This window comes from Pelobates fuscus, chromosome 6 (genome assembly GCF_036172605.1).
Source record: "Pelobates fuscus isolate aPelFus1 chromosome 6, aPelFus1.pri, whole genome shotgun sequence".
Lineage (NCBI taxonomy): Eukaryota > Metazoa > Chordata > Amphibia > Anura > Pelobatidae > Pelobates > Pelobates fuscus.
In genome coordinates, this window is record NC_086322.1 from 208815353 (window position 1) to 208839523 (window position 24171).

The 24171-nt window shown below is 41.6% G+C and overlaps 1 protein-coding gene across 1 annotated transcript in view; it reads left to right on the top strand.

Annotated features, from left to right (window-relative positions):
* Positions 1-2259: 2259 nt before the first annotated feature.
* SDAD1 (SDA1 domain containing 1) overlaps positions 2260-24171 on the top strand; it is a 31320-nt gene continuing 9408 nt past the window's right edge. Inside the window, exons 1-12 of the mRNA XM_063458683.1 lie at positions 2260-2510; positions 4978-5082; positions 9178-9276; positions 11080-11190; positions 12437-12508; positions 12599-12699; positions 17526-17583; positions 20908-20982; positions 21289-21393; positions 21542-21611; positions 22408-22511; positions 23264-23321. Of these exons, the coding sequence (XP_063314753.1) occupies positions 2421-2510; positions 4978-5082; positions 9178-9276; positions 11080-11190; positions 12437-12508; positions 12599-12699; positions 17526-17583; positions 20908-20982; positions 21289-21393; positions 21542-21611; positions 22408-22511; positions 23264-23321 (1048 nt within the window). The 5' untranslated portion in view covers positions 2260-2420. The remainder of the gene's footprint in view (positions 2511-4977; positions 5083-9177; positions 9277-11079; positions 11191-12436; positions 12509-12598; positions 12700-17525; positions 17584-20907; positions 20983-21288; positions 21394-21541; positions 21612-22407; positions 22512-23263; positions 23322-24171) is intronic.

Sequence of the window (24171 nt, forward strand, 5' to 3'; positions counted from 1 at the left end):
ATGTAAACACTGCATTTTCTCTGAAAACACAGTGTTTACTGCAAACATATCATAAAGGGAATGATTATACTCTCCAGAACTAATACAATAAGCTGTAGTTGTTCTGGTGACTATAGTGTCCCTTTAAATATTAGATCTTTACAGGGAGTGTTTTGGAAGAAGGGAAGTGTGACTAGAGCTACATAAACAAATCAATTCTCTAAATGGCAGAAAACCGAGCAGCGGGACTGCAGGGGCATGATCTATACACTAAAGCTGTTTCATTGAGTTAGTTCTTTTGGTGCCTGCAGTGACTCTTTAAGAAACACATCATTTTTCATAATCCGAATCACCTATTTCACAATCTAAATTCATACCTTCCAACATTTCCAGTGGCACTTTAATTTTAGGGTTGTGAGTTGGGGTGTGATCAGGGGCAGAGTGTTCTGAGAAATTTGAGGTGACTTACTAATAACAATTTATGCAACTAAATGTAATTTAGAACAATGTTTCCTATTTGCACAGACTGATTTCCAAACACATGTATTGTAGTTCTAAGCCACATTACTTACCTACTTAATTTTATTGCTGTTACACACTCAAACATGCCAACAAGTTAAGAGGAACAAAGGGATGTCGGTTCAAAATAGGGACTGTCCCTTCTAAAAAGGGACAGTTGGGATATATGTTATTTGCATATATGTGAATATTTTACAGGCAGAATACTGAATGTTGACTCAGAAAACAGCCTTCTAAACAGTGCTCTGTATACAATGTGTACAAATTGTACAGGGTGCCAAAGAGCCTCAAAGTAGACCATTTAATTAGCTAATTAAGACATTATTATTATTTTTGTCATTTATATAGTGCCAACAGTTTCCGTAGTGCTTTACAATATTATGAGAGGGGGGATTTAAATATAAATAGGACAATTACAAGACAACTTACGGGAACGATTGATTGAAGAGGGCCCTGCTCAAACAAGCTTACATTCTATAGGAGGTGGGGTGTAAAACACAATAGGGCAGAAATTTGCAATCAAAAAAGGTGGGAGTGAGGCAGAACTGGAGGAGAGAGTAGAGTGCTGCCCTTTAGGAGAGAGCAAGAGACAGGTATGTAAGGTAGAGGTTACTCTGGGAGGCCATAAGCTTTCCTAAAGAGATGGGATTTAAGGCACTTCTTAAAAGATGCACGACTAGGGGAGAGTCTGATGGCGGTAGGCAGGCTATTCCATAGGAAGGGAGCCACCCGCGAGAAGTCCTGCAAACGCGAGTTGGCCGTACGGGTGTAAACAACAGACAGGAGAAGGTCACGGGCAGAGCGGAGAGACCGAGAAGGGACATACCTATGGAACTGTGATGAGATATAAGAGGGGCTAGAATTGTTCAGTGCTTTATAGGTGTGAATAAATACCTTGAATTGACTCCTAAGGAATACAGGAAGCCAATGTAATGACTGGCAGAGGGGAGAGGTGTGAGAGAACTAACTGGAGAGGAAAATCAGTCTGGCAGCAGCGTTCATTACCGACTGTAGCGGAGCAGTACGGTTTTTGGGAAGACCAATCAGGAGAGGGTTACAATAATCCATGCGGGAAATTACTAGAGCATGGACAAGCTCCTTGGTAGCATCTTGTGTAAGAAAGGGGCGGATGCGGGCTATGTTTTTAAGATGGAATCTACAGGATATGGCAGCATACTGGATGTGAGGCTCAAATGTGATGCCAGAATCAAGTATGACGAAAAGACAGCCCGCTTGCAAGGATGGACTTATGTGAATACCACTAACTTGAAGGGAGAGTGAAATAGGAGGATCAGTGTTAATAATAGGAAAGACAAGGAGCTCAGTTTCACAGAGATTGAGTTTCAGAAAGCGGGAGGACATCCAGTCAGAGATGGAAGAAAGGCAAGCAGTGACACGTTGCAGGACAGCAAAATAAGAAGTTACATTAAAATAACTTACATTGCTGAGTCACAACCCATGACAGAATACACTATTTTTTATTATTATTGTTTTAATTGTACTACAGAGCTTGAAATAAAAAATTTACCTTAAACCTTAAACAGAGCATGATATGCCATTATTGTGTCATGCATTAATTCCCTAAACTAAAAGACTGTGACATGACCCGTAGGTTCCATATCAGAATGGTTCATAGTGAAGATCATCATACACTATTCCCAGCCATCAAAGAGCTACTGCAGTACCACCTCCTGCCTGCAGGCGTCAAAATGTATTTGAATTTCCAAAGAAGTTTGTCCTCTGACCGGATACCGTAGTGACGTCACCAGCCGTACCAGATGATCCAATATGGTTGCACCCAGGAGTGTAAACACGTGTATGTTTTAGTGACACTGTTGTACTGAAGCTTGTACAGCAGTCCGACCATACCGGCGGGCATTGCCTGATTTTCGTATGTGAGGCGATTTGTTTTGCTAGCCGTCATGTCCGTCAGAAACAACAACAAGCTGCCCACCAATCTGCCGCAGCTGCAGAACCTCATCAAGAGAGACTCGGAGTCTTACACGGAGGAGGTGAGACCTAGCCCTCCATATATCACCTTTTACACTATATATTGGTATTCCAGGAGTCCTCACTGGAGCTGCCTGCTTCCCTGTGCTTTATAGACACGTGTAGTTTCTGCTAATGGACAGTAAATAAGAAATGCTGCCCCGTGGGTGTGTGACAGTTCCTATTTAATGATTATGGGTTTGTTTAAAAAGCAGAGACTGGTTCTATACATTCATACTTCTTAAGTCCAGTGGCATAGCTTAATGGAAATACATCTCAAACTTTTGGAGTACAAAGATCTGTTCCTAATGTTAGTGTTTTCTTATCTATTTCGATTTAAAGGGACACTATAATATAGACCAGGAATGGCCAAAAGGTAGATCCCCCAGATGTTGCAGAATTACAACTTCCATGATGCTTTGCATGTCTTTAGAATGACAAAGCATCATGGCGGTTGTAGTTTTAAAACCTCTGGAGGTCTACCTTTTGAGCAACCCTGGTATTGACAGTCCCTGCAGGCATTTTCACGCAAACACTTTTTTTCAGAGAAAAGGCAGTGTTTACATTAAAGACTTGGGACACCTCCAGTGGCCACATCTCAGATTGGCACTGGAGGTGCTTCCTGGGGCAGTGCTGTACAGTGTGCAACACTGCTGTTCAGTGTCTCCACACTCTGCATGGTGACACTGAACTTTCCTTGTAGCGATGCATTGATTCAATGCATTTCTATGAGGAGATGCTTAAAGGTCTGGCCAGTGTTTGGCCCTGCTCCCACTTTGCCTCCTTGTCAATCGTAGCCAATCCAATGCTTTCCCCATTGGGGGAAAAAAAACTATTTGTATTTTAACATCCATGGGAAAGCATTGGATTGGCTGACATCGTCAATTCTGATGTCCGCCAAAGAGGCGGATTGGGGGTAGGGTCAGCACTCGCTGCCCTGCGCGGTGCTGGAAAAAAGTGTGTTTTAACCCTTTCTAAGAGGGCTAAGGGGGGCAAACCACCTAAACGATGGTTTTAACACTATAGGGTAAGGTATACATGTTTGTGTTCCTGACCCTATAGTGTTCCTTTAAGAAGTTAAATATTTTAACTCACCTTTAGTCTCCCAGCAAGTCAGTCCCTTCACAGCCACCTCCCCTGGCTAAGATCATTACAGATGATTTTAGCCAATCCAATGCTTTCCCTTAGAGAAGCATTGGCTGGCTTTTGTGCATACATATCTATAGGGAGTATTCAGTGTCGTCATGCAGAGCGTGAAGATGCTGAACACTGGGATTACACCTAGAAGGTCTTCTAGTGGCTGTCTGTATGACAGTCACTAGAGGTCGTCATAAGAAAGCCATGTAAACACTGTTTTTTTTTTTTCTCAGAATAGGCAATGTTTACTTTGCTGAGGCTTCATGGATAGTCTCTTTACAGCAGAATCACTGTGCCATGCTGTTAAACTTGCAGAAAGAACATATTCAGGTTTATTCGTTTGGAATTGACATAGGTATTAAATTTTTTGGGACCAAAAAAGTTGAACTGACAAGATAGTGAATTTGACATTTTCAAGCTCAGTTGTTGTAGGTTTAAATTCTGAATAATTAAAGAGCAACTTACTTCCTGAGTGACGGTGTTAACCCATGACATCTTGGGTGCACTCTTGCAAGCTAGAGCATTTGCAGGGACATTATGTACGAGCACATGCTTATGACAATACTGTAAAAAAATGCTGAACATGTATTATGCATATAGAACTGCTTGGTTTAACTAATCTGCATGCTGTGTGTAGTGTTATACAAAAAATAATCTCTAATGAATAAAAAATTAGTTGGATATTTGGTTGCTCTAAGAATTTAAACGCTACAATCCTCGTAAAGGAATAAAAAATGTACTTAATTTGTCTCCCTCGCGGTACTCTCTCTGCGGCTGATCAAGCCACCTTGTCTGAGATGGTCAATTTTAATGATCTCAGCCAATCCAATGATGCTTTATTCAGATGGTTGGCAATTTCACCAGAGGCACCTCTAGTGGCTCTCAGTGTATAGCCTCTAGAGGCATTTTAACCCCACTTTTTTTTTTTTAAACCCATTCCTCCAGAAGTAGTCTAGGTGTGCATAGTGTTTTTTTTTTTTTAATGTACGATTTTGATATATTGGTGATCAATTCTCTGCTGTGTAGAAGTTAAACCACCTCGTTTATGCAGCTCTTACAACTCCTCTTATCGCTGTGATTCAGCAAGCAAGGTGCCTCTAATATAGGTGACTGCTCAGAAGGAAAGAAACACCAGTCCTGCCAATGGAAGCAGGTGCTAGAGCCCCCTTCCTTGGCCCGGGGCTCAGTCTGCCACTGGATTGCACCCTCTTAATGAGGGGGACCCGGGGAGGACCACCCCCCTCGCCCTCTCTTAGTACACCACTCCCTCCATTGTTTCACCTTTCTTTCATTTGCGATGTTGTACAATTATGTCATCAATTTAAATATGTTCTTATTGTTTCTGTTTTGTAGTTTTTACAACAGTATAATCACTACTTGTCCAATGTCGAGATCTTCAAGCTGCAGCCTGATAAATCCAACAAGGAGTTGTCTACATTGGTCATGTTCATGGCACAGGTGAGTTTCTGCAGAACACAAAAGTTTATATTTATCAAAGTGTTCTGAAAAGTGACTATTACATTCTACTATTATTTTGATGGTGTTTTTAAAAGTGATCTAAAAAGTGAGTGTTTCCTTTGTAAATTCACCCACTTCTTGGAGGAATTTCTATTTCAGAAGATTGCCATATTTAGTGTGGTGGACAAAAGAGAATAGAAACATAACTCTTTTTCTGGTGGAAAAAGTAGCAGAAAAAATAACAAATATAATTTTTTTCCTGGAAAAAAAAGCATATATTGGGGGGCGGGGCCTGACCGCCGACGGGATCAGACGTGTTTCGTCTAAGCTCCTGCAACAAGGCTAATCGGAGGTGCACCGCGGGCACCAAACTACATTGGGGGCTCCGATGACCCCCAGCCACTGGGGAACGCGGTGATACCGCTGAAGACCTCACCCGGCACCGATGGCACAACGACAAGGACCCGGAGCTAGCTGGAGCTTGAGCCGGGATGAGACGGCCGCTCTCCCGGGTCTCTGGCCAGCATCACGCTCCCCCCTCTGGACCGGAGGGGTTATCCCGGTAGCCAAGTCACACCAAGCTGGGCCTACAACAACCGCCCGGGAGTGAAATATTTACCAGGCAACGTTCCTAAGATGGCCGCCGCACACCAGCCATGTGCGCTCACTCAGCACCATCAGACCACCAAGGCCATGCAGGCGGACTACACTAGGCAAAGGTACAGTCCAAGGGCATCAAGCAGGGAGAAATGGGGTGAATACAGAGCGGGAACAAACCCTGTAAAGCAACCCCACAGGGGCCCACACAACCTAGAATTGCCTGCCCCGAGGAGAAAGGCCAGAGGGACTGAAACACCTAGTTACCCTGCCAGAAATAATCTTCCCTACCAGCCCAGACCTAAGCCACCGTAATCACCGTCACAAGCCAACGAAGCTGCACTGGAAGATGCCACTACATCACTGGGGCACAAGAGGCACTTACCAAGTACCGGAGTGGGCTGAAACCCCAGACAAGGAACTCAGAGACTGCACCTCATAATACCTGTGGCACCAGCCTTATTTTGGGATAACAACACACACCTGTCAAACATGCTTTATGACATGCTTAAATAAACTCCCTCGTTTACGCAACGCCTGTTCTTGGACTCCACGACAAGCGTTGGACTTGCAAACTCAGTGGACTACGCCCAAAATTATGCATGGACGGTTAAGTGCACCATACCCACTGCATTTTATCCCACTTTCTCATCTCACCCTCAACTAAAATGAATAATAGAAACTGTTTAGCGTATATTTGCAGGGGGAGTGTGAGGGGAATGTGTGCTAGCCATCTCAGTAACCTGGAACAAGTAGTGTCATAGCATACATAGAAGCCATCTTGTGATAAGGCCGCACTTAATGCCTGTGAAGCGGTGTCATTATCCAGTTGTTCCTCCTTACTTGTATAAGCGCCCTAGCTAAGCAACTGATTCTATATAAGCGATTGTACACGCGTTTTAGTTTTCCATAGAAAAGTCAGGAAATGTTTAGATACTAAAGCAATGTCACTCAATTTAAATATAACTCTTAAGCTACAGTTACTAATTGACAAAGCAACTTATTATGACAGTAGTAGTTACCTAGCCTGTATTACTAATTAAAAAAATGTGCGCTTAATCTAAATGCTGTACAACAGTGAACGACTGTGTGTTTTTAAAGGGACACTATAGCCACCTTAACAACTTTAGCTTAATGAAGCAGTTTTGGTGTATAGAACATGCCCCTGCAGCCTCACTGCTCAATCCTCTGCCATTTAGGAGTTAAATCCCTTTGTTTATGAACCCTAGTCACACCTCCCTGCATGTGACTTGCACAGCCTTCCATAAACACTTCCTGTAAAGAGAGCCCTATTTAGGCTTTCTTTATTGCAGGTTCTGTTTAATTAAGATTTTCTTATCCCCTGCTATGTTAATATCTTGCTAGACCCTGCAAGAGCCTCCTGTATGTGATTAAAGTTCAATTTAGAGATTGAGATACAATTATTTAAGGTAAATTACATCTGTTTGAAAGTGAAACCAGTTTTTTTTTTTTCATGCAGGCTCTGTCAAACATAGCCAGGGGAGGTGTGGCTAGGGATGCATAAACAGAAACAAAGTGATTTAACTCCTAAATGACAGTGAATTGAGCAGTGAAATTGCAGGGGAATGATCTATACACTAAAACTGCTTTATTTTGCTAAAGTAATTTAGGTGACTATAGTGTTCCTTTAAACTGTTTGCAATTGCTGTGGCATGGTTGACATGCAACTGTTATTTCATGCACCGTAAAAATAAAGAATTAAAAAAAAAAGCATATATTAATAAAATGGTGGTTGGGGTACAAAAGAAGCAGCAGATGAAAAAAAAACTCACTGATTTAATAAAATACACCAAACATTTAGATACAAAAGTGTCGGAAACAGAGGGATAGCCAGGATGGGGTGCTTCTGCCAGTAGGACCATATGCTGTCTGTCATTACAAGTTTAAAATAATTTCCTGGCTCACAATGCTTGTTGTGATGCCAGGAGTTGCCATAAATGGGGGTTTTCAGGGGCAGTAATATTTGGAGGTACACCGTTTTTTTTTCAGCACAGATGGTTGTACACTGGGAGCATCATCACTAGAAGCTTTACTTAGCAAAAAGGAGAATTGTGGGGGTACACCCAGAAAATGATTTTCTATATAGGGGTGCTGCTGTAAAGGCCAAAATATACAGCGCACACATAAAAATACAGTTTTAACATTGAGGCTACATAAAATCACCTATCTCTGCAAACAAATATGGTCATTTTGTTCCACCATAGGGGTCTTATTGTGTAAAAGCCCACCACTAAATCACACACAAATGTGTGAGTAAAAATTTACTGCCACAAATTTTCTCCAATTATTTTTGCTAAAACGGCTGCATCAAAACACTCCATATAGAATACTTTGGGGTGTCAACTTCTCAAATATATACACGTTCATGGCAAGAAAATAAATTGAGATATGTGAAAAGGCCCCCAAAAAGAAGAAAAACACATGTCAGAAGTTTGTTAGCACCCCCCCCCCCCCCCCCCCAAACAACCCAACAAACCTATGCATAGGTAGTATCACTGTACTCAGGAAATGTTGCTGAACACATAACAGGAACTTAGAATCCATTCCTAAAGTACAATGTGAGAGAGAAATAACACAAAAAAATGACTACCCAAAAGTTGAACAAAGACTGGTGGTAGAATTAGTGCATGGAAAGTGATAAAATGCCACCATTTGAAATACCCTAGGGTGTCTACTTTTCAGAATATATGGTTTGATGGGCGCAAATTACATTGGCCGGCTTAAAAATTTTCCCAAATAGGACATGGGTGCATGATGACCAGCTTGGGAAAACTAGAAAGGGCACCCTCCAAATAGGGTATTTTTTAAAAAAATTTCATCATATTTTATTTATTTTTTTTATAGTAAATTTATATGATATGATGACAATAATGGTATCTTTAGAAAGACCATTTAATGATGAGAAAACAGTATATAATATGTGTGGGTACAGTAAATGAGTAAGAGAAAAATTACAGCTAAACACAAACACCGCCGAAATGTAAAAACAGCCCTGGTCCTTAACGGTAAGAAAATTGGAAAACTGTCTGGTCACTAAGGGGTTAAGTTGTTATGGGGATGGTTGAGTTCCTTTTAACATGTTTCTCTCATTTAAATAGGAATATTCATATTACAATTTCACTTAACATCACTTTACTGTACAGCAGGGACACGATAGATAATATTATACGAGCTGTATGCCAAATGTTTTCCGTTTTCATACTTGTGCTTTTTGAATATAACAAAACATTTATAAAACCGGGGGGAGGCTGCACTCACCTGAACATACACAAGATCCAGCGCACTCCCCTATCCACTAAACAGCTGTTTAGTGGATAGGTGAGTGTACTGGATCTTGTGTATAACAAAACATTTATGACTATGTTAACAAAGTTTTTAAATGTTAGATTCTGTGTATTTTATTGAATTTTAACATTGTTACATAACCCCAACGCCAGCATACCTACAGTGTAATTGTTGGGTGTTTTTGTGTTTCAGACTGCACATTGTTATCCACGTCATCTTGAAAGCTTTCCCCAGCAGCTGAAATCACTGCTCGTTTCACATCACTCCGTGATGGATTCGGACCTACGAATGGTATTTATATTGCTTTTTGGGCTTTCATTTCACAGGCTAGTATGGACCAATTTGCCACCTATTAATAACATTATGATAATAACTGGGCTCTTTCCAGTGACCACGGCATTTCCCCTCTGTCAGCTGGATTGAAAATGCTGAATTACTCAATGTGTCTAGTAGTTCATTCATCCTGGATGGCATGGATTGGCTGGGAAAGCTGGGTTAACCTTCCTCCAGCACTTTTAAACAATGAATGCTGCCCAGGTTTGGGTAAGATTGATTTGAAAAACGTTGCATAATAAAAAAACAAACTGTCACAGGTCCGGTTGGGAAGGGGAGCAGACCAGAGCAGCAACCTCTATAGGTTGGTACATGGAATGCAAGAAAACCAGCATACACACAAATAAAGGATAAAAATAAGTGTTCTGTTATTTACCAGGAACATAATTGAATCAAATACAAGCTCAGGTAACTCAGTGTAAGATAAGGGAGCAGGGAAGGCAGCTTGCTTTAGCTATTCAGGAAAGCAGCTTGCCCAGGAACTCAGGGAAGCAGAATGTTCTGGGACACTGAGGGTAATAGGAAAAAATGAGCTCTGGGATCCTGAGTGTAACAGGAAAACAGCAAGCTCTGGGACACTGAGGGTAATAGGAAAAAATGAGCTCTGGGATCCTGAGGGTAACAGGAAAAACAGCAAGCTCTGGGACACTGAGGCTAATAGGAAAAGCAGCAAGCTATTGGAAACAGGCTATCGACTCTGGAACACAGAAGCTTAAACAAAAAGGACCAGACCATAAAATTACACAAAATGAATGAACTGGCAAACAAGGGGTAAGACTAGACTAAATAGTGATAAGATAATTGCAAGGCCAGCTGGGAAGATATCTCAGGCTGTGTGCAACAGGCTACAATAACACCATGGAAAGGCAGTGGCACGGTGAGATATTGCACCAGACTGATGAAAGAAAACAGAATCCTGACACAAACAAAAACTCTTGTGATATTTAAGTGTAAATGTTGATACTGCATCTCTTTATACTTTGTATAAATGTGCAATGCTCATTTAGTGTAATCTATTAAAGGAACACTCCAAGCACCATAACACTACAGCTCGCTGTGGTTATGGTGCCTGGAGTGCCCTGATATCCATAAAAATAAGTAGTGCGGTGTGACAACTTGGCTGGGTACCCCAGGCTCCTGTGCTGCATCTGGTCTTCTGCAGAAATATCTGAATGTCTTAAATGAGCTAAGCAGGTCTGTTGAGCAGTACTCATTTCTTGAGACACTCGGATGACTTTCTCATAACAGCAATTTTTAGTTCAATGAAGTTAACTAGATTCTCCTCCTGGAGAATCTGAATGCAGGACTATGACACAAACCAGGTAAGTTGTCAAACCATTTTATAAGAGTTTCACAAGTTACTCTGGGAGGGTGACAAAGCACTTCTGGCACCAGGTTTGGAATACTAGTTTAAGATTTTAACCCCTTAAGGACCAAACTTCAGGAATATAAGGGAATCATGACATGTCATGTGTCCTTAAGGGGTTAAATACCTTCTTACCCTTACAATCTCAGGGGAAATAAAATGAAGCTGTTTTTTTGCAGCTCTGAAAGTCCAGGAATGTGTGGCCAGAGCACATTGAGCAGAGGCAACTGAAACAAAATACTGTGAAGTTGGCAGACAGGCACAAATGTGTTTTGAGAAAATTTTGATAGAGAAAAAAAAAGCAATCAGTTTGATTAAACGAATATGTGATTGCTAGGTACACATTCTGCTGTGATTGCTAGGTACACATTCTTACTGCTGTTTGTATTCTGCAGACTTTGTGCAAAGCTCTGATCTTGTTAAGGAACAAGGATTTAATAAGCCCCTCTACTATTCTGGAGCTGTTCTTTGAACTTCTGAGGTGCCATGACAAACTTCTTAGAAAGGTAAGACACAATGGGTATGGATGAGTTTGTTAGAGTAATACTTTTTGCATTGGGTGCCAGTCCATAAACGTTCAAGTTTTTATTAGGTCAAAGCTGAACACTATGGGGAATTTTGCAGAATAAAATACATAGCATGTAGTATTTATCCCACTATTAGCTGCCATGTATGACTGATCCCACAAGGAAGTGGGTTGAATAACAAATAATGATGGCTGGGGGCATCTCCACATGCTCGTGTTGTTATTTTTCCTTTTTAATGATGGCATCAGGTTATATTAAAACTAGCAATTTCTGAGATTTCTATAGATTTAAAAAAAAAAAAAAATTCTTGGAACAAAACGTTGTTTTTTTTTTTTTGGTTTTGTTTTTTTAAATGTCTGACACTTTGTTAAAGGGACACTATAGTCACCTGAACAACTTTAGCTTAATGAAGCAGTTTTTGTGTATAGAACATGCCCCTGCAGCCTCACTGCTCAATCCTCTGCCATTTAGGAGTTAAATCCCTTTGTTTATGAACCCTATTCACACCTCCCTGCATGTGACTTGCACAGCCTTCCATAAACACTTCCTGTAAAGAGAGCCCTATTAAGGCTTTCCTTATTGCAAGTTCTGTTTAATTAAGATTTTCTTATCCCCTGCTATGTTAATAGCTTACTATACCCTGCAAGAGCCTCCTGTATGTGATTAAAGTTCAATTTAGAGATTGAGATACAATTATTTAAGGTAAATTACATCTGTTTGAAAGGGAAACCAGTTTTTTTTTTTTATGCAGGCTCTGTCAATCATAGCCAGGGGAGGTGTGGCTAGGGCTGCATAAACAGAAACAAAGTGATTTAACTCCTAAATGACAGTGAATTGAGCAGTGAAATTGCAGGGGAATGATCTTTACACTAAAACTGCTTTTTTTAGCTAAAGTAATTTAGGTGACTATAGTGTTCCTTTAATTATGGTCCATATGCTACAGCTGGTTGGAATAATGTCAGAAAAATGAGAAAGAAGACAGAATGTTTTGTATGCTAACATTCTAATGTTTAAAATAAATATATTGTTTTTATGTTGGGATTAAGCTTGGTTAAACATTAGAGACATTATAAAAGAGCTTTGCAGCAGCTGGTGATCTACATTTGGACTCTCTCTGGTGTCCTGGAAAGTGAGCCAAGTGTTCCTGTGTACAATTCAACTGTCTAATGTTGCCTTTGTATTGTACTAACCCAGAGCTATGTTAATATTTTTTTCTCCCTTCTAGACATTATATACTCATATTGTGACAGACATAAAGAATATAAATGCCAAACACAAGAACAACAAGGTTAACACGGTAAGTGTTGTTGGTGTTTGTTTTTTCTCCATGTCTTATAGTGCAGTATAAAGAAATAGCTTTAAGTAACCCATTCTTCTCTTTTGACAGACCTTGCAAAACTTCATGTATACGATGCTGAGAGACAGTAATGTCATAGCAGCAAAGATTTCCCTAGATGTCATGGTTGAACTGTATAGGAGAAATATCTGGTGAGGAGAAATAGCATTGTATTTTAATGTTTTTGAGATATCTTACACTTGTGTTGAATCAATGACCAATGTCCTAAAAAGTGAATGGAAGTGTAACATTCTTCAATATTAACCAGCCCTTGAACTAACAAAGCTGCATTCATGGCACTATAGCTCACTCTGTCTCCACCCTCGATCGCGTCCAACCCCGCCAACATAAATAAAAGGTTAAAAACACTTTATTTACTTGCCTAATCCCAGCGTTGTCCCTCTGCGCTGTGTCGCAGCTCTGCCTCATCTGATGTCCTGCAATGAGTGGGTGTTAATGCGCAGCAAGTGCAGCGCACGCATTAGACCAGGGGTCCTCCAGATGTTGCTGAACTACAACTCCCATGATTCTTTGAATTACATAGCCAGAGAATCATGGTAGTTGTAGTTAAGCAACATCTGGGGTGCCAGAGTTTGAGGACCCCTGCATTAGACCTTCCCATAGGAAAGCATTCAATAAATGTTTTCCTATGGGGAAATAGCCGACGCTGGATGTGTCATCCAAGTAATTATTCCACACTGTTTCACATATTGAATTATTTCATTTTATTACAAATACAGCAATGTCTGACATAATCTTCTACAATACCCAGTCTCTGCGCTTGCTATCTCCCTAATCAGGGTGTGTTCGTCTCCATATATCCCTTTATTACTTTTGGAAGGTGGACATATGTTGGTGAGGCGCCGTTCATATATTCTTTGGTTATCTATCTCAGAGAGGACTGTTTCTATTGAGGGAGTATGACTAGACTTCCACGCTCTCGCAATGACGCGTTGAGCTGTAAGAAGTAGGTGGTAGATGATTTTACTGGTGTGTGGGGGGGGGTCCCTGTGGGAGCAGGAGTAGTAGGTATGTGTGTGGTTCCCATTTTAGTTCTGTGTGAGTGATACTTTTCAATGTGGTGCGTATGGCCCCCCAGAAGGTGGTGATGTTTGGGCACTGCCACCAGATATGTAAGACTGTGCCTATATGTTGGGCGCATCTCGGAGAACCTTGCCGGTACTAGGTACCATCTGTAAACCATTTTTGTGTGTTGTTCTAAGAGGGTGGCTGACTTTATTACTTTTCTAGGGGCGACTGTTATGTCTTTCCATTGAGCTGGGGTGATCTCCCCTCCAAGAGCTGTTGTCCATTGTTTCGCCGGTCCAGGAGTAGTTTGTAGCATATGGAGAGTGGTCTGGTAGACCTAGGTCAGTGTTTGTTAGAACATATCTGTTCCCATGGGGTGAGCATTGATGCTTCTGTGGGGTGCTGGGTGGGTCACGGGGTTCATATTTGCGCAAGAAAGATTGGAGTTGCCTATATGAAAAGTGTGAGGCGGGTGGGATGCCGTGTTCAGTTTGTCATGTGGCGAAGTCTGCAAGTTGTGTCCCTTTATAGAGATGTGCTAGGGTGTGGAGGCAGTGTTCGAGCCACGGTTTGGCGTGGAAAGTTGGTATGCAGTATGTGAGCGCCCATAGGGGTGTGGTTTGTGAGATGATGGGGTGTGCGCATAGTTTGGCACTTTGCGAGTCCCAGGTATGCAGTAGTAGGGACAGCTGTTCGGGTATGTTTGGAATTACTGGTCTGAGAGATTTGGGTTGCCATATGATATGCTTGATCTCGTATGGTTCTAGTAATTGTTTTTCAAGGGTCGCCCATTGGGGGGGGATTTGTCTTGGAAGTGCGGATGCCAGTATTGCCGCTTGGTAATAGGAGCGTACGTCTGGCACTGCCAGGCCCCCTTCTTTCAATGGGGCTTTTAGCAGTTTCAGCGCTACTCTGGGTTTCCCGCCCGCCCAGATGAACTTGGTTATGTCCTTTTGGATCTCTTTGAAGTAGTTTTGGGGGATTTGGAGCGGGAGAGTCCTAAATACATATTGCAGCCTTGGGAGTATTGACATCTTGAGTGCAACTATTCTCTCTGTCCACGTGAGAAAGAGAGAGACCCAGGTCTTTATAGTTGCCTTACATTAATTCCAGACTTTGATATAGTTTCTGGGTATGAGATCCGAAGGTTTTCTAGTGAAAAGAATTCCCAGGTATTTTATGTAATCCTTTCTCGTTTGTAGTAGGCATTCGTTAGGCCATCTGCCCCTGGTGCTTTGCCCCTGGCAGTGCCGCTATTGCCTCTATTACTTCTTGCAGGTCTATAGGTTGGAGCAGCTGAGCTACTTGGGCTTGTGTGATTTGGGGGAGGTTTGTGGTTCTCCAATATTTATCAATGTCTTCTACGTTAGCTGGATGTCTGGCGCCTGAGGATTTCAAGTTGTATAGCTTGGAGTAAAACTCCGCAAATTCTTGGCTTATGTCCGCAGGGGTAACTTTTGGAGCCATCCTCTCCTATGATATAGGCAATTTTTGAGCTGGCGTATTTGGCTCGCAGTCTATTGGCCAGGTATTTACTAGCTTTTCCGCTAATATGATAAACGTTGGCTTTGAGTTTATGTAACATTGTTTTGTTTTTTTCCGTGTTCAAGTCTTTTAGGTGGGTATATAGTGCTTGGAGTTGGGCCGCTAGCTGGGTTGTGGGTTGTAGTTTATTCTGCTTAGAAATTCTGGCTATGCGTTTATGGCATACCAGTAGGTTGGATTGGTGGTGTTTTTTCAGATATGAGGATCTCCTTATAAACAGGCCCCTTACCCACCGCCTTATGTGCTAACCAAACCGTGTTGTACGTTCCTTCCCCTTCAGCATTTTTGTCGAAGTGTGTGTAGTGCTTCCTTAATTTCTTTAGTAAAGGTTGCATCCATTAGCAGGGAATCATTTATTTTCCACGAGCCTTTTCCTTTAAATTGGAAGGCGTCAAGGAGGTTAAGATAGATTGGGCCATGGTCAGACCATGTGATGTCCCCTATTGTACAGTCGGTCAATTGGGCCAAGAGTTGTCTGTCTAAGAGGAAGGCGTCTATACGAGTGTAGGTGTTGTGAGCCCTTGAGTGAAAGGAATAGTCTCTTTCTCCTGGGTGTAGCGTTCTCCAGGCATCATATAGATCGAGTTTGTCTAACACTTTAGTGAGTGCTTTACTTGTGGCTTTCAACCTCTTTTTGCTATTTCCTTTGAGGGTGGCTGTCATATCTAGAAGGGGGGATTGAATGCAGTTGAGATCCTTGTATAGGATTACATGACCCAGTTTTCTCAGTTTTGTGCATTACTTTTAGGAGAAACTGTATAGGGTTATCGTTGGGGAGGTAGACCGCTACCAGCATGGGTGGGGTGTTGTTAAACTGCCCCGCTAGGATGATATATCTGCCCTCTGGGTCGATGTTGTGTGTTTGCAATGTAAAGGCCACATCTCTATGGATTAGGATGGATACTCCTTTGGCTTTGGAATTTGCTAGAGTGGTATTGTGTGGGAAAAGTTTTCGTGAATATGACTGGGGTGCGACCTTTTTTAAAATGGGTTTCTTGAATGCAGGCAATGTCTGCTTTGCTCGTGGTTAGGTCCTTGAGCAATAGTCTACGTTTTCCTGGGGTATTTAACCCTTTAACGTTATGGGACACTAATTTCATAGTGGACTATACGGTGCGTTAGATCTTCATTATTTTTGTACCTATTTAACCCTATATGGGTCAGGGTTTGTTTGTGGTTCATGCTGATATGCGGTTGTACTTGCAAATGTAATGGAACAATTTGTTTACGTTTGTGTAGGTGACACTTCGTAGAGGGTGGTAGGATCTGGTGTGGGGTCGGACCAGATAGGGGGGGGGGGGGTCTAAGAAACAGGTGGGCAACGGGCCCTAATTGGCTCCTTACTGTGGAGCCACAGAGCGTCGAGTGGTTCTCGACTGCAAGGTGCGGGGGGTGGGGTGATGAGCCCTGCCATAGGCAGGTATGTCATCTGTGGCATCATCGGTGGTGGATGGAGCAATTTGCCACTGTGATGGTAAGAGTCTCAGGCGTGGTGTACGGCCTTGAATAGCGGTATATTTTATTGATGTGTTATCATTACCCTGTCCCAGAGGGTACTGGTGTCCCCCCGGGCCCTCACTTTTACTCCTGTGGAGTGGATACCCTCCCAGTGGGAGACAGGCCCCGATGCCTGCACGTGCTGAAGAATGCTTCCCAAATGTGGGTCTTATGATAGGAGCAGTGGTATACACTGGCAGCAATGTAACCCGAGTGGCCCGGGTCATTAGAAAGGGCCCCTCCCGGGTTGTGCCTCTCCTGGGGTGGTGCAGTGGGGGGACTAAGGTCCTGCGCCTTGGGTCTCCCTGTGGTGTCATACAGGTGAGTTCCGACATTGACGGTCTCTCACAGAAGAGGTAAGTGTGTTGAGGAGCCCTATAACAGATAACGTTAGCTTGTGCCTTTCTCGGGTCGATTACCGTTTGGGTGTTCAGCGGACCTATGTCCATCTAGGGAAACCTTAAGCAAATCAAATAATATTGCACAAAACATGGTAGAATCTTAGCTTAACTCAGGTGTCTTAACAGCGGACACTCGCAACTTGTAATTAAATTAATTCCCAGAGTGGCTTTAAAGGATACTGAGAGTATGCCTCCGTGTGGAGGGTTTTAGCTTACGGTACAGCGTTCATGTGAGGGTCCATTCCGGAGAAATTCTGGGGACCTTTGCTGGGTTCTTCTGATTCTCTGGTACTGGAAAGCCCCACTCCCTGAGTTTTGCGAGTCCCGCATCCAGTGTAGAGATTGCGTGCAGGCCCCCCCGATGGTGGACCAGCAGCTTGGCAGAATATCCCCATCTATAGATTATCTTGTTATCTCTTAGGGTGGTAGTGATTGGGGCTAGCGTTTTTAAAGTACTTTTTCATGTATTGCCTTAATTTTACAAGTATTTTTTTTGTTTGTTCTAGGAATGATGCCAAAACGGTCAATGTAATTACAACAGCCTGCTTCTCTAAAGTTACAAAGGTATTAATTTAAACAAATAAATGTTCAATGTGTTTTACTGCTTTAGTATCATTTCAAATGCCGGATGTTTTGTAACTTGCAAAGGGTGCTTTAACAGGGATCTGCCTCATTAGATACCTCCAAAAATGCTCCAGAACTGCTGAACGCTGTTGGAGAAAGTCTCACTGTGCATCTGACTTTCTCCACTATAAATCTATACTGCACTCAAACAGCTTGGCTCTTTCCTCTGCAAAAGTAAATTACTTCAATACTCTCATAACCACACTCTCCCGTGAACCCAAAACAACTATTTCACACATTTAACTCTCTTCTTCGCCCTATTGTTCCTCCTCCACCTACTAACTTGACCGCCTCAGACTTTGCAACTCACTTCACTGACAAGATCTCTACAATCAGGGTAGAAATCTCTCATCTTTCTTCTTTCCCTTACAATACTTCCCCTAACCTCACTCCCTCTGTTCTATGTTCATTCGTACCCGCTACAGCGGAAGAGGTTTCTGCTCTGCTCTGCTCCAGTCCACCTGCCCCACCACCTGCTCCCTAGATCCAATTCCCTTGCATCTCATCCATACTGTCTTCTTCTCTTTCTCTACCTCTCACTAAAATTCTCAATCTCTCTCTTTCTCCTCTGGCATATTTCCATGGCCCTTCAAACATGCAACTGTAACCCCAATTCTAAAGAAGCTCAACCTTGACCCTAACTCCCTGTCCAATTACCGTCCTATCTCGCTACTGCCTTTTGCATCCAAGATCCTTGAAAGAGTTGTGTATGCAAGATTGACAGACTTCCTCAAGTCCAACTCCCTGCTAGACCCACTTCAGTCTGGTTTCCATGCTAAGCACTCTGGGGAAACGGTACTGACCAAAGTATCCAATGATCTACTCGCTGCAAAATCTCATGGTCACTACTCTATCCTAATTCTCCTTGACCTTTCTGCAGCTTTTGACACTGTTGATCATCAACAGCTTCTTCTCATCCTCCGCAATATCGATCTACAAGATATTGCCCTCTCCCTGTGCTCTTCTTCTTCTCCCCAACTCCTCTCTGTTGGTGTCCCCCAAGGTGCAGTCCTTGGTCCCCTACGGTTCTCTATCTATACTGCCTCCCTTGGTAAACTCATTAGCTCTTTTGGCTTCCAATATCATTTCTATGCGGATGACACGCAAATCTATCTGTCCTCTCCTGATCTCTCCCTGTCCCTCTTGACTAGTGTCTCTGACTGCCTCTCTGCTATTTCTAACTGGATGGATGCCCACTTCCTTAAACTCAACTTGACCAAAACTGAAATTCTGGTCTTTCCTCCCCCTAGTGTTGCTACTCCTGTGTCTGTCTACTTCCAAGTCAACGGTGCTACAATCAGCTCCATCACGCAGGCTTGCTGCCTAGGTGTTCTCTTTGACTCCGACCTCTCCTTCATGCCTCATGTTCAGTCTATCGCCAAATCCTGCCGCTTCCATCTCAGAAACATTGCGTTCATCCGACCCTACTTAATGCCAGATGCGACTAAGGTGCTGGTCCATTCCACTGTCCTTTCTCGCCTTGACTACTGTAATCCGCTTCTCAGTGGTCTTACGTGCTCCCAACTTGCACCGTTACAGTCCATAATGAATGCGGCGGCGAGGCTCATCTTCCTGTCCACCAACACCTCCCACTACTCACCCTTCTGTCAGTCCCTACATTGGTTTCCTGTAAGATATAGGGCTCAATTTAAAATTCTGGTTTTAGCTTTCAAATCTCTACATATTGCTTCTCCCACCTATCTATCCTCCTTAATACATAAGTATGTCCCGTCTAGGCCCTTACGCTCTGCTGAAGACTTACATCTGTCTTCTGTCTGTACTCCTACCTCTGATGCTCGCTTTCAAGACTTCTCAAGGGCTGCACCATTCCTGTAGAACTCACTTCCCTCCTCCGTTAGATGCTCACCCAGTCTCCACGCCGTCAAAAAAATCATTAAAAACCCACTTCTTCATAAAAGCGTATCAATTAAAACTGTTAAGAGCTCCCAACTGATTCTTCTCTTGCAACTGTCATTAGTCTAATACTATCCTTACCTTTTGTGTAACTTTACCCCACTCCCTCGAGCATGTAAGCTCTTTGAGCAGGGCCCTCAACCCCTCTGTTCCTGTGTGTCCAACATGTCTGGTTACAACTACATGTTTGTTTATCCACCCACTGTAACGCACTATGTAAATAATAACATAATAATAATTAATGTCTGATAGCATAGTGGTGCTCGGTGGAAAGTTGCTATACTTCTCTAAGCCTATCTATCCTCCCTGCACCATCATATTTTTATTCGCGGTCATTAGCCCCTTGCAGCTTCCATCTACCAGAAGCTACAACATCTCACTGTTGTACTCTTGCATGCACAATAGTATAAAGTGGGACATTGTGGTGTTTTGTTTTTGTTTTGAAACTTTACATATAATATGCATTATATTGTCCACAGGCTCAGATAACATAGCAACAACAACATAACATGGACCTCGATATATTCATTTTGAATAAGGTTTTCAAGTGATTACCATATGTTGAATAACTAATTTGAAACCTCTTTCTATCAAATCGTTATCATTTCAAAAGTTTATCCAAAAATATTAAATCGTGGCCATAGGTCACAGTTTCAATTGATTTTATAAAGGAAACACTTCTGTATGATGATTAGTCTACTCTGTAAAAAGCTGTGCTGGAGAATAAAATACTCCAGTAGCATTTACTGAGGTGAGTTAAAAGGCCCTGATCCCAACAGAAAGGTCGCTGTTTCTCTTTAATGTTTCATTTTTGTCTTCCGTTTTATTTTAAACATTATTTTTTAATGGTTGACACCTTTATTTACAAAGATTATTTTATAATTGCTCAAGATCTTTCATGTAATTTTTTTAACATGTTGTTTTGGAATGATTATGGAGAGACTATTTTTATTTTATTTTATTTTTTATTATTATTTTTTTTAAAGGGTTACTCCAAAACCATGATTTGAAGTGGTCATGGTGCATTGATTCTGTATGTGCAGTGTTTTGCTTTGAAGAGCTGCCCGTATATACAAATTAACCCCTCTGCTGCTGGAGGTATAACTGCACATCTGCCAGCATCACAGGGACGTAACTAGCCGGGACGAACTAGAGTTCTATCCTACCCTCAGTCCAGCCACCCTGACCTCCTTCAGAAAAATATCGGACTGAGGGAGGACTTGGCCCGAGTGTTGGAGAGATTTCTACCAATCTATGGAAAGGATATCATTCCAATAAATGTTGGATATAAGCAAGAAAAGCATTTTTGGCCTGGTCAGAAATCATGTAAATGTAACTTTTCCTCCTCAGATTCTTGTTGCGGCACTAAAATTTTTTCTTGGAAAAGATGAGGATGAGAAAAAAGACAGCGATTCCGATTCAGAGGTCAGAATTTTCTCTACAGTCTTTCTATAAAGATTAAGTTCTATTGATGTAAACTCTTACACATCTATCTAGCATGCTTTCTACCACTTGTGAAGAACAATACATTGTAAGAATATAACATAACATTTTGAATATGACATTTAGTTGATACAACAACTAGAATAACAACAAAATGGAAACTATTAAGCTCAGCAATGTGAATTTATTTTACGAGGGATATTGGTATAAGATTCCAGTTGTCACTGTGTTAATATACATATAGCTGAACATTAACTAGAGGTCTCTCTATAACCGATCTTATTAAAGAATGAAGATGGCCCCACGGCTAGAGACCTAATATTGAGATACTCTACTGGGAAAAAAAATACAAAGAGTAAGAAGAAGCTGGAGAAGGCAATGAAAGTATTGAAGGTAAGCCTCGAATGCAGACGCATCATTTAGATGCACTCTTTACTGAGGAAGGAAAAATAAACAGTTCTGCAATGTCCAAAAAGGCATTGATACATTATCAGCTCAGGCTTGTTCAATTTACAAACATGCGATTTGTCATATTTCACAGAAACATAAAAAGAAGAAAAAGCCAGAGATCTTTAACTTCTCAGCCATTCATTTGGTACATGATCCCCAAGGTAAGCTTTGCATTGATTGGATTAAATGTACAACTCTAAAACCCCTGGTATGCAGCGGCAGTGTGAAATCTGCTTTCTGTACCATGTATAAAGCAATGTAATATTGTTATACAAAGATTGCTGGAATCCCAGATCTAATCCACAACATATGCTATAACTCCGGTAATCAATGGCTGTCCTTCTGCAAATGTCTGGAAACAAAATAAGGCTTGTATGTTCTGGAAAAATAAATTGGCCAATCTATATCATATATTATATTCTTAGTTTCCTGGTCACTAGCCCCCTGTTAAGTGCAATCTCGGTTTATATCTCATGCACATAGTACAGATACTAATAGAACACTCAAGACAAGACTTCTCTAACGATGCATACATTAAATGGATGCACTTTTAAAGCAACCTGTGTATTTTATTTGAAGGTATGCTCATCTTTTTTTTTTTTTGCAATCAAGGTTTAAGTCTTAACATTTGGTACTGATCTAACCTTATCACAGCAATTTATAGATTGACAGCCAACAGTCTAATTATTGTGGTGGTTGTTCCCCTCAATCTATGTTCTCTTCCACTTAACCTCCTGTAGTCCATGCTACTATTAGTTGAGCTGGTTTCTTTGCCCAGCCCTGTTAATGATCACTGTTGGGATGTCAGAAACCTGTCTTTAATCCAAATTGATTACAGGTCAGTAAATTTATTTTGTGTATAACAATCTTTGTAGGGCATATAAATTCGCTTTTATAGGCATTCAGTCTTAGAACGGTTACATTGGACCAACTGCCTCATATTGTTTCTTGTTTCAGATTTCTCTGAGAAGCTGTTGAAGCAGCTGGAATCCTCAAAGGAAAGATTTGAAGTGAAAATGATGCACATGGACCTGATTTCCAGACTGGTTGGGATCCATGAGGTAAATACTTTACCTCCATTTAAAACTATTTCCAGTTTTAGCCTGCGTTGGGGTGGACCAGAAGAAGGAGCTCTTCTTTTAAGGGAGAGGGATTTTACTGTGTGCTGCCACTGAGAATTAAAATATCTGTTCCGTTTGTCCCCATGTTATGTATTTTGATCATTTTGTTCTTGCAACTTTGGAAAACCTCTTACTATAGCAACTATAATAGTATTCCAGTTTATTAATGGAAACTGCTAACTGCTAATCATTTTGGCATTTGCTATTTTATACTAAATATTTCATAGATTAAAGGAACACTTCAGGCATTCAAATTGCAGCAGTGCATGTGATATAAATTTTTTTATATTTATATTTATTGTTTGATACCAAATACAAACGGTGCAAAGCAAGTAAGATACAGTGGGGTGTTTATTTTTATTTTTTCCTTTTGTTCTTTAGAAACAAATGGAACAAAAAAAATTAGAACTGCTTACACAAGCAAATGTGAATAGCTTATTTTATATTTTCCAAGTGATCATGATGTTATGATGTTTGACTGCTAAAGTATTAATCTCTTTGCATGATATGCGGTCTGACTAAAAGCAAATCATAGCGATTTGAAAACCATATTGCAAAATATAGGCAAACTTTTTTTTTTTATCTGGAAAATATACTCTACTCTGCTCACAGCACAAGCGCATGATTATGTAGTTTGTTTGCTTTTCTTTATTCGTTTATTTAACTGATCTATTTACTTTTCTTTATTACAGCTTTTTCTCTTTAACTTTTATCCATTCATACAAAGATTTCTCCAGCCTCATCAAAGGGGTAAGCCATTTTAATGCCAGCAAACCACTGATTGCATTTTTTTTTTTTGTGTCAATCTTTGTTTATTAGTAGTAGGCGATTAAGAAATTAGAATAGCATTTAAACAACACGTTAAGGTACATAAGTTCGAGTGAATATCTTCAGGCTGCTCTCCTCGTCTAAGCATACACATCGGGGGTTAGGTGGCTGGGTACTTTTGTGCATTGGTGAATGGACTTTATTTTGCATGACCCCTAGTTATCTAATTTGCTGAGTTACACTGCGCCTCATTTGGAGGGTATGGGAAGTATAGAGGTGTTACAATCCCATATTTCAGCCTCTGTACCCTTGTCCTACATCCCAGGGATCCCCGTGCCTTTTCCCTGTGTTTGTTTGTAGCGTGTGTTGGGTCATGTGGGTAACCAGTCTTTTTCCGTAGAGACTCGTCTGTTCTCTCTGCCTATTGTCGGTCATATGTCATATACCGATAGGGGGTGTTGTGGGTCTGTCTAACCTGCTTGTGAATGGCGTGTTTGCCTCCAGTCCGCGTACCCGAAGGAAGAGTCCCCAATATGAGTCAGAGGTGGGGAAAATAGTGGTATGAAGGGGGTGAGGGGGTGAGGAACAGGCTGAATTGGAATGTCTCTTGAGTTGCCCCCATCCATCACGTCGCGAGCACGCCGCAGGGCCTTTACTCCTCCTTTTGGTTTCCAGGTTCGTCCCTGTTGCACAGGTAGTACGTCCACGTCCTCCAGATCTCCCCGTGTTTCTCCAGCCTTCAACTCACCGTCCTCTATTTCAGCTTCCACTTGCCTGATCTCCTTCCACTGATTGCATTTGAAGTGCCATGTTTCAAGGGCAAATGCTTTAT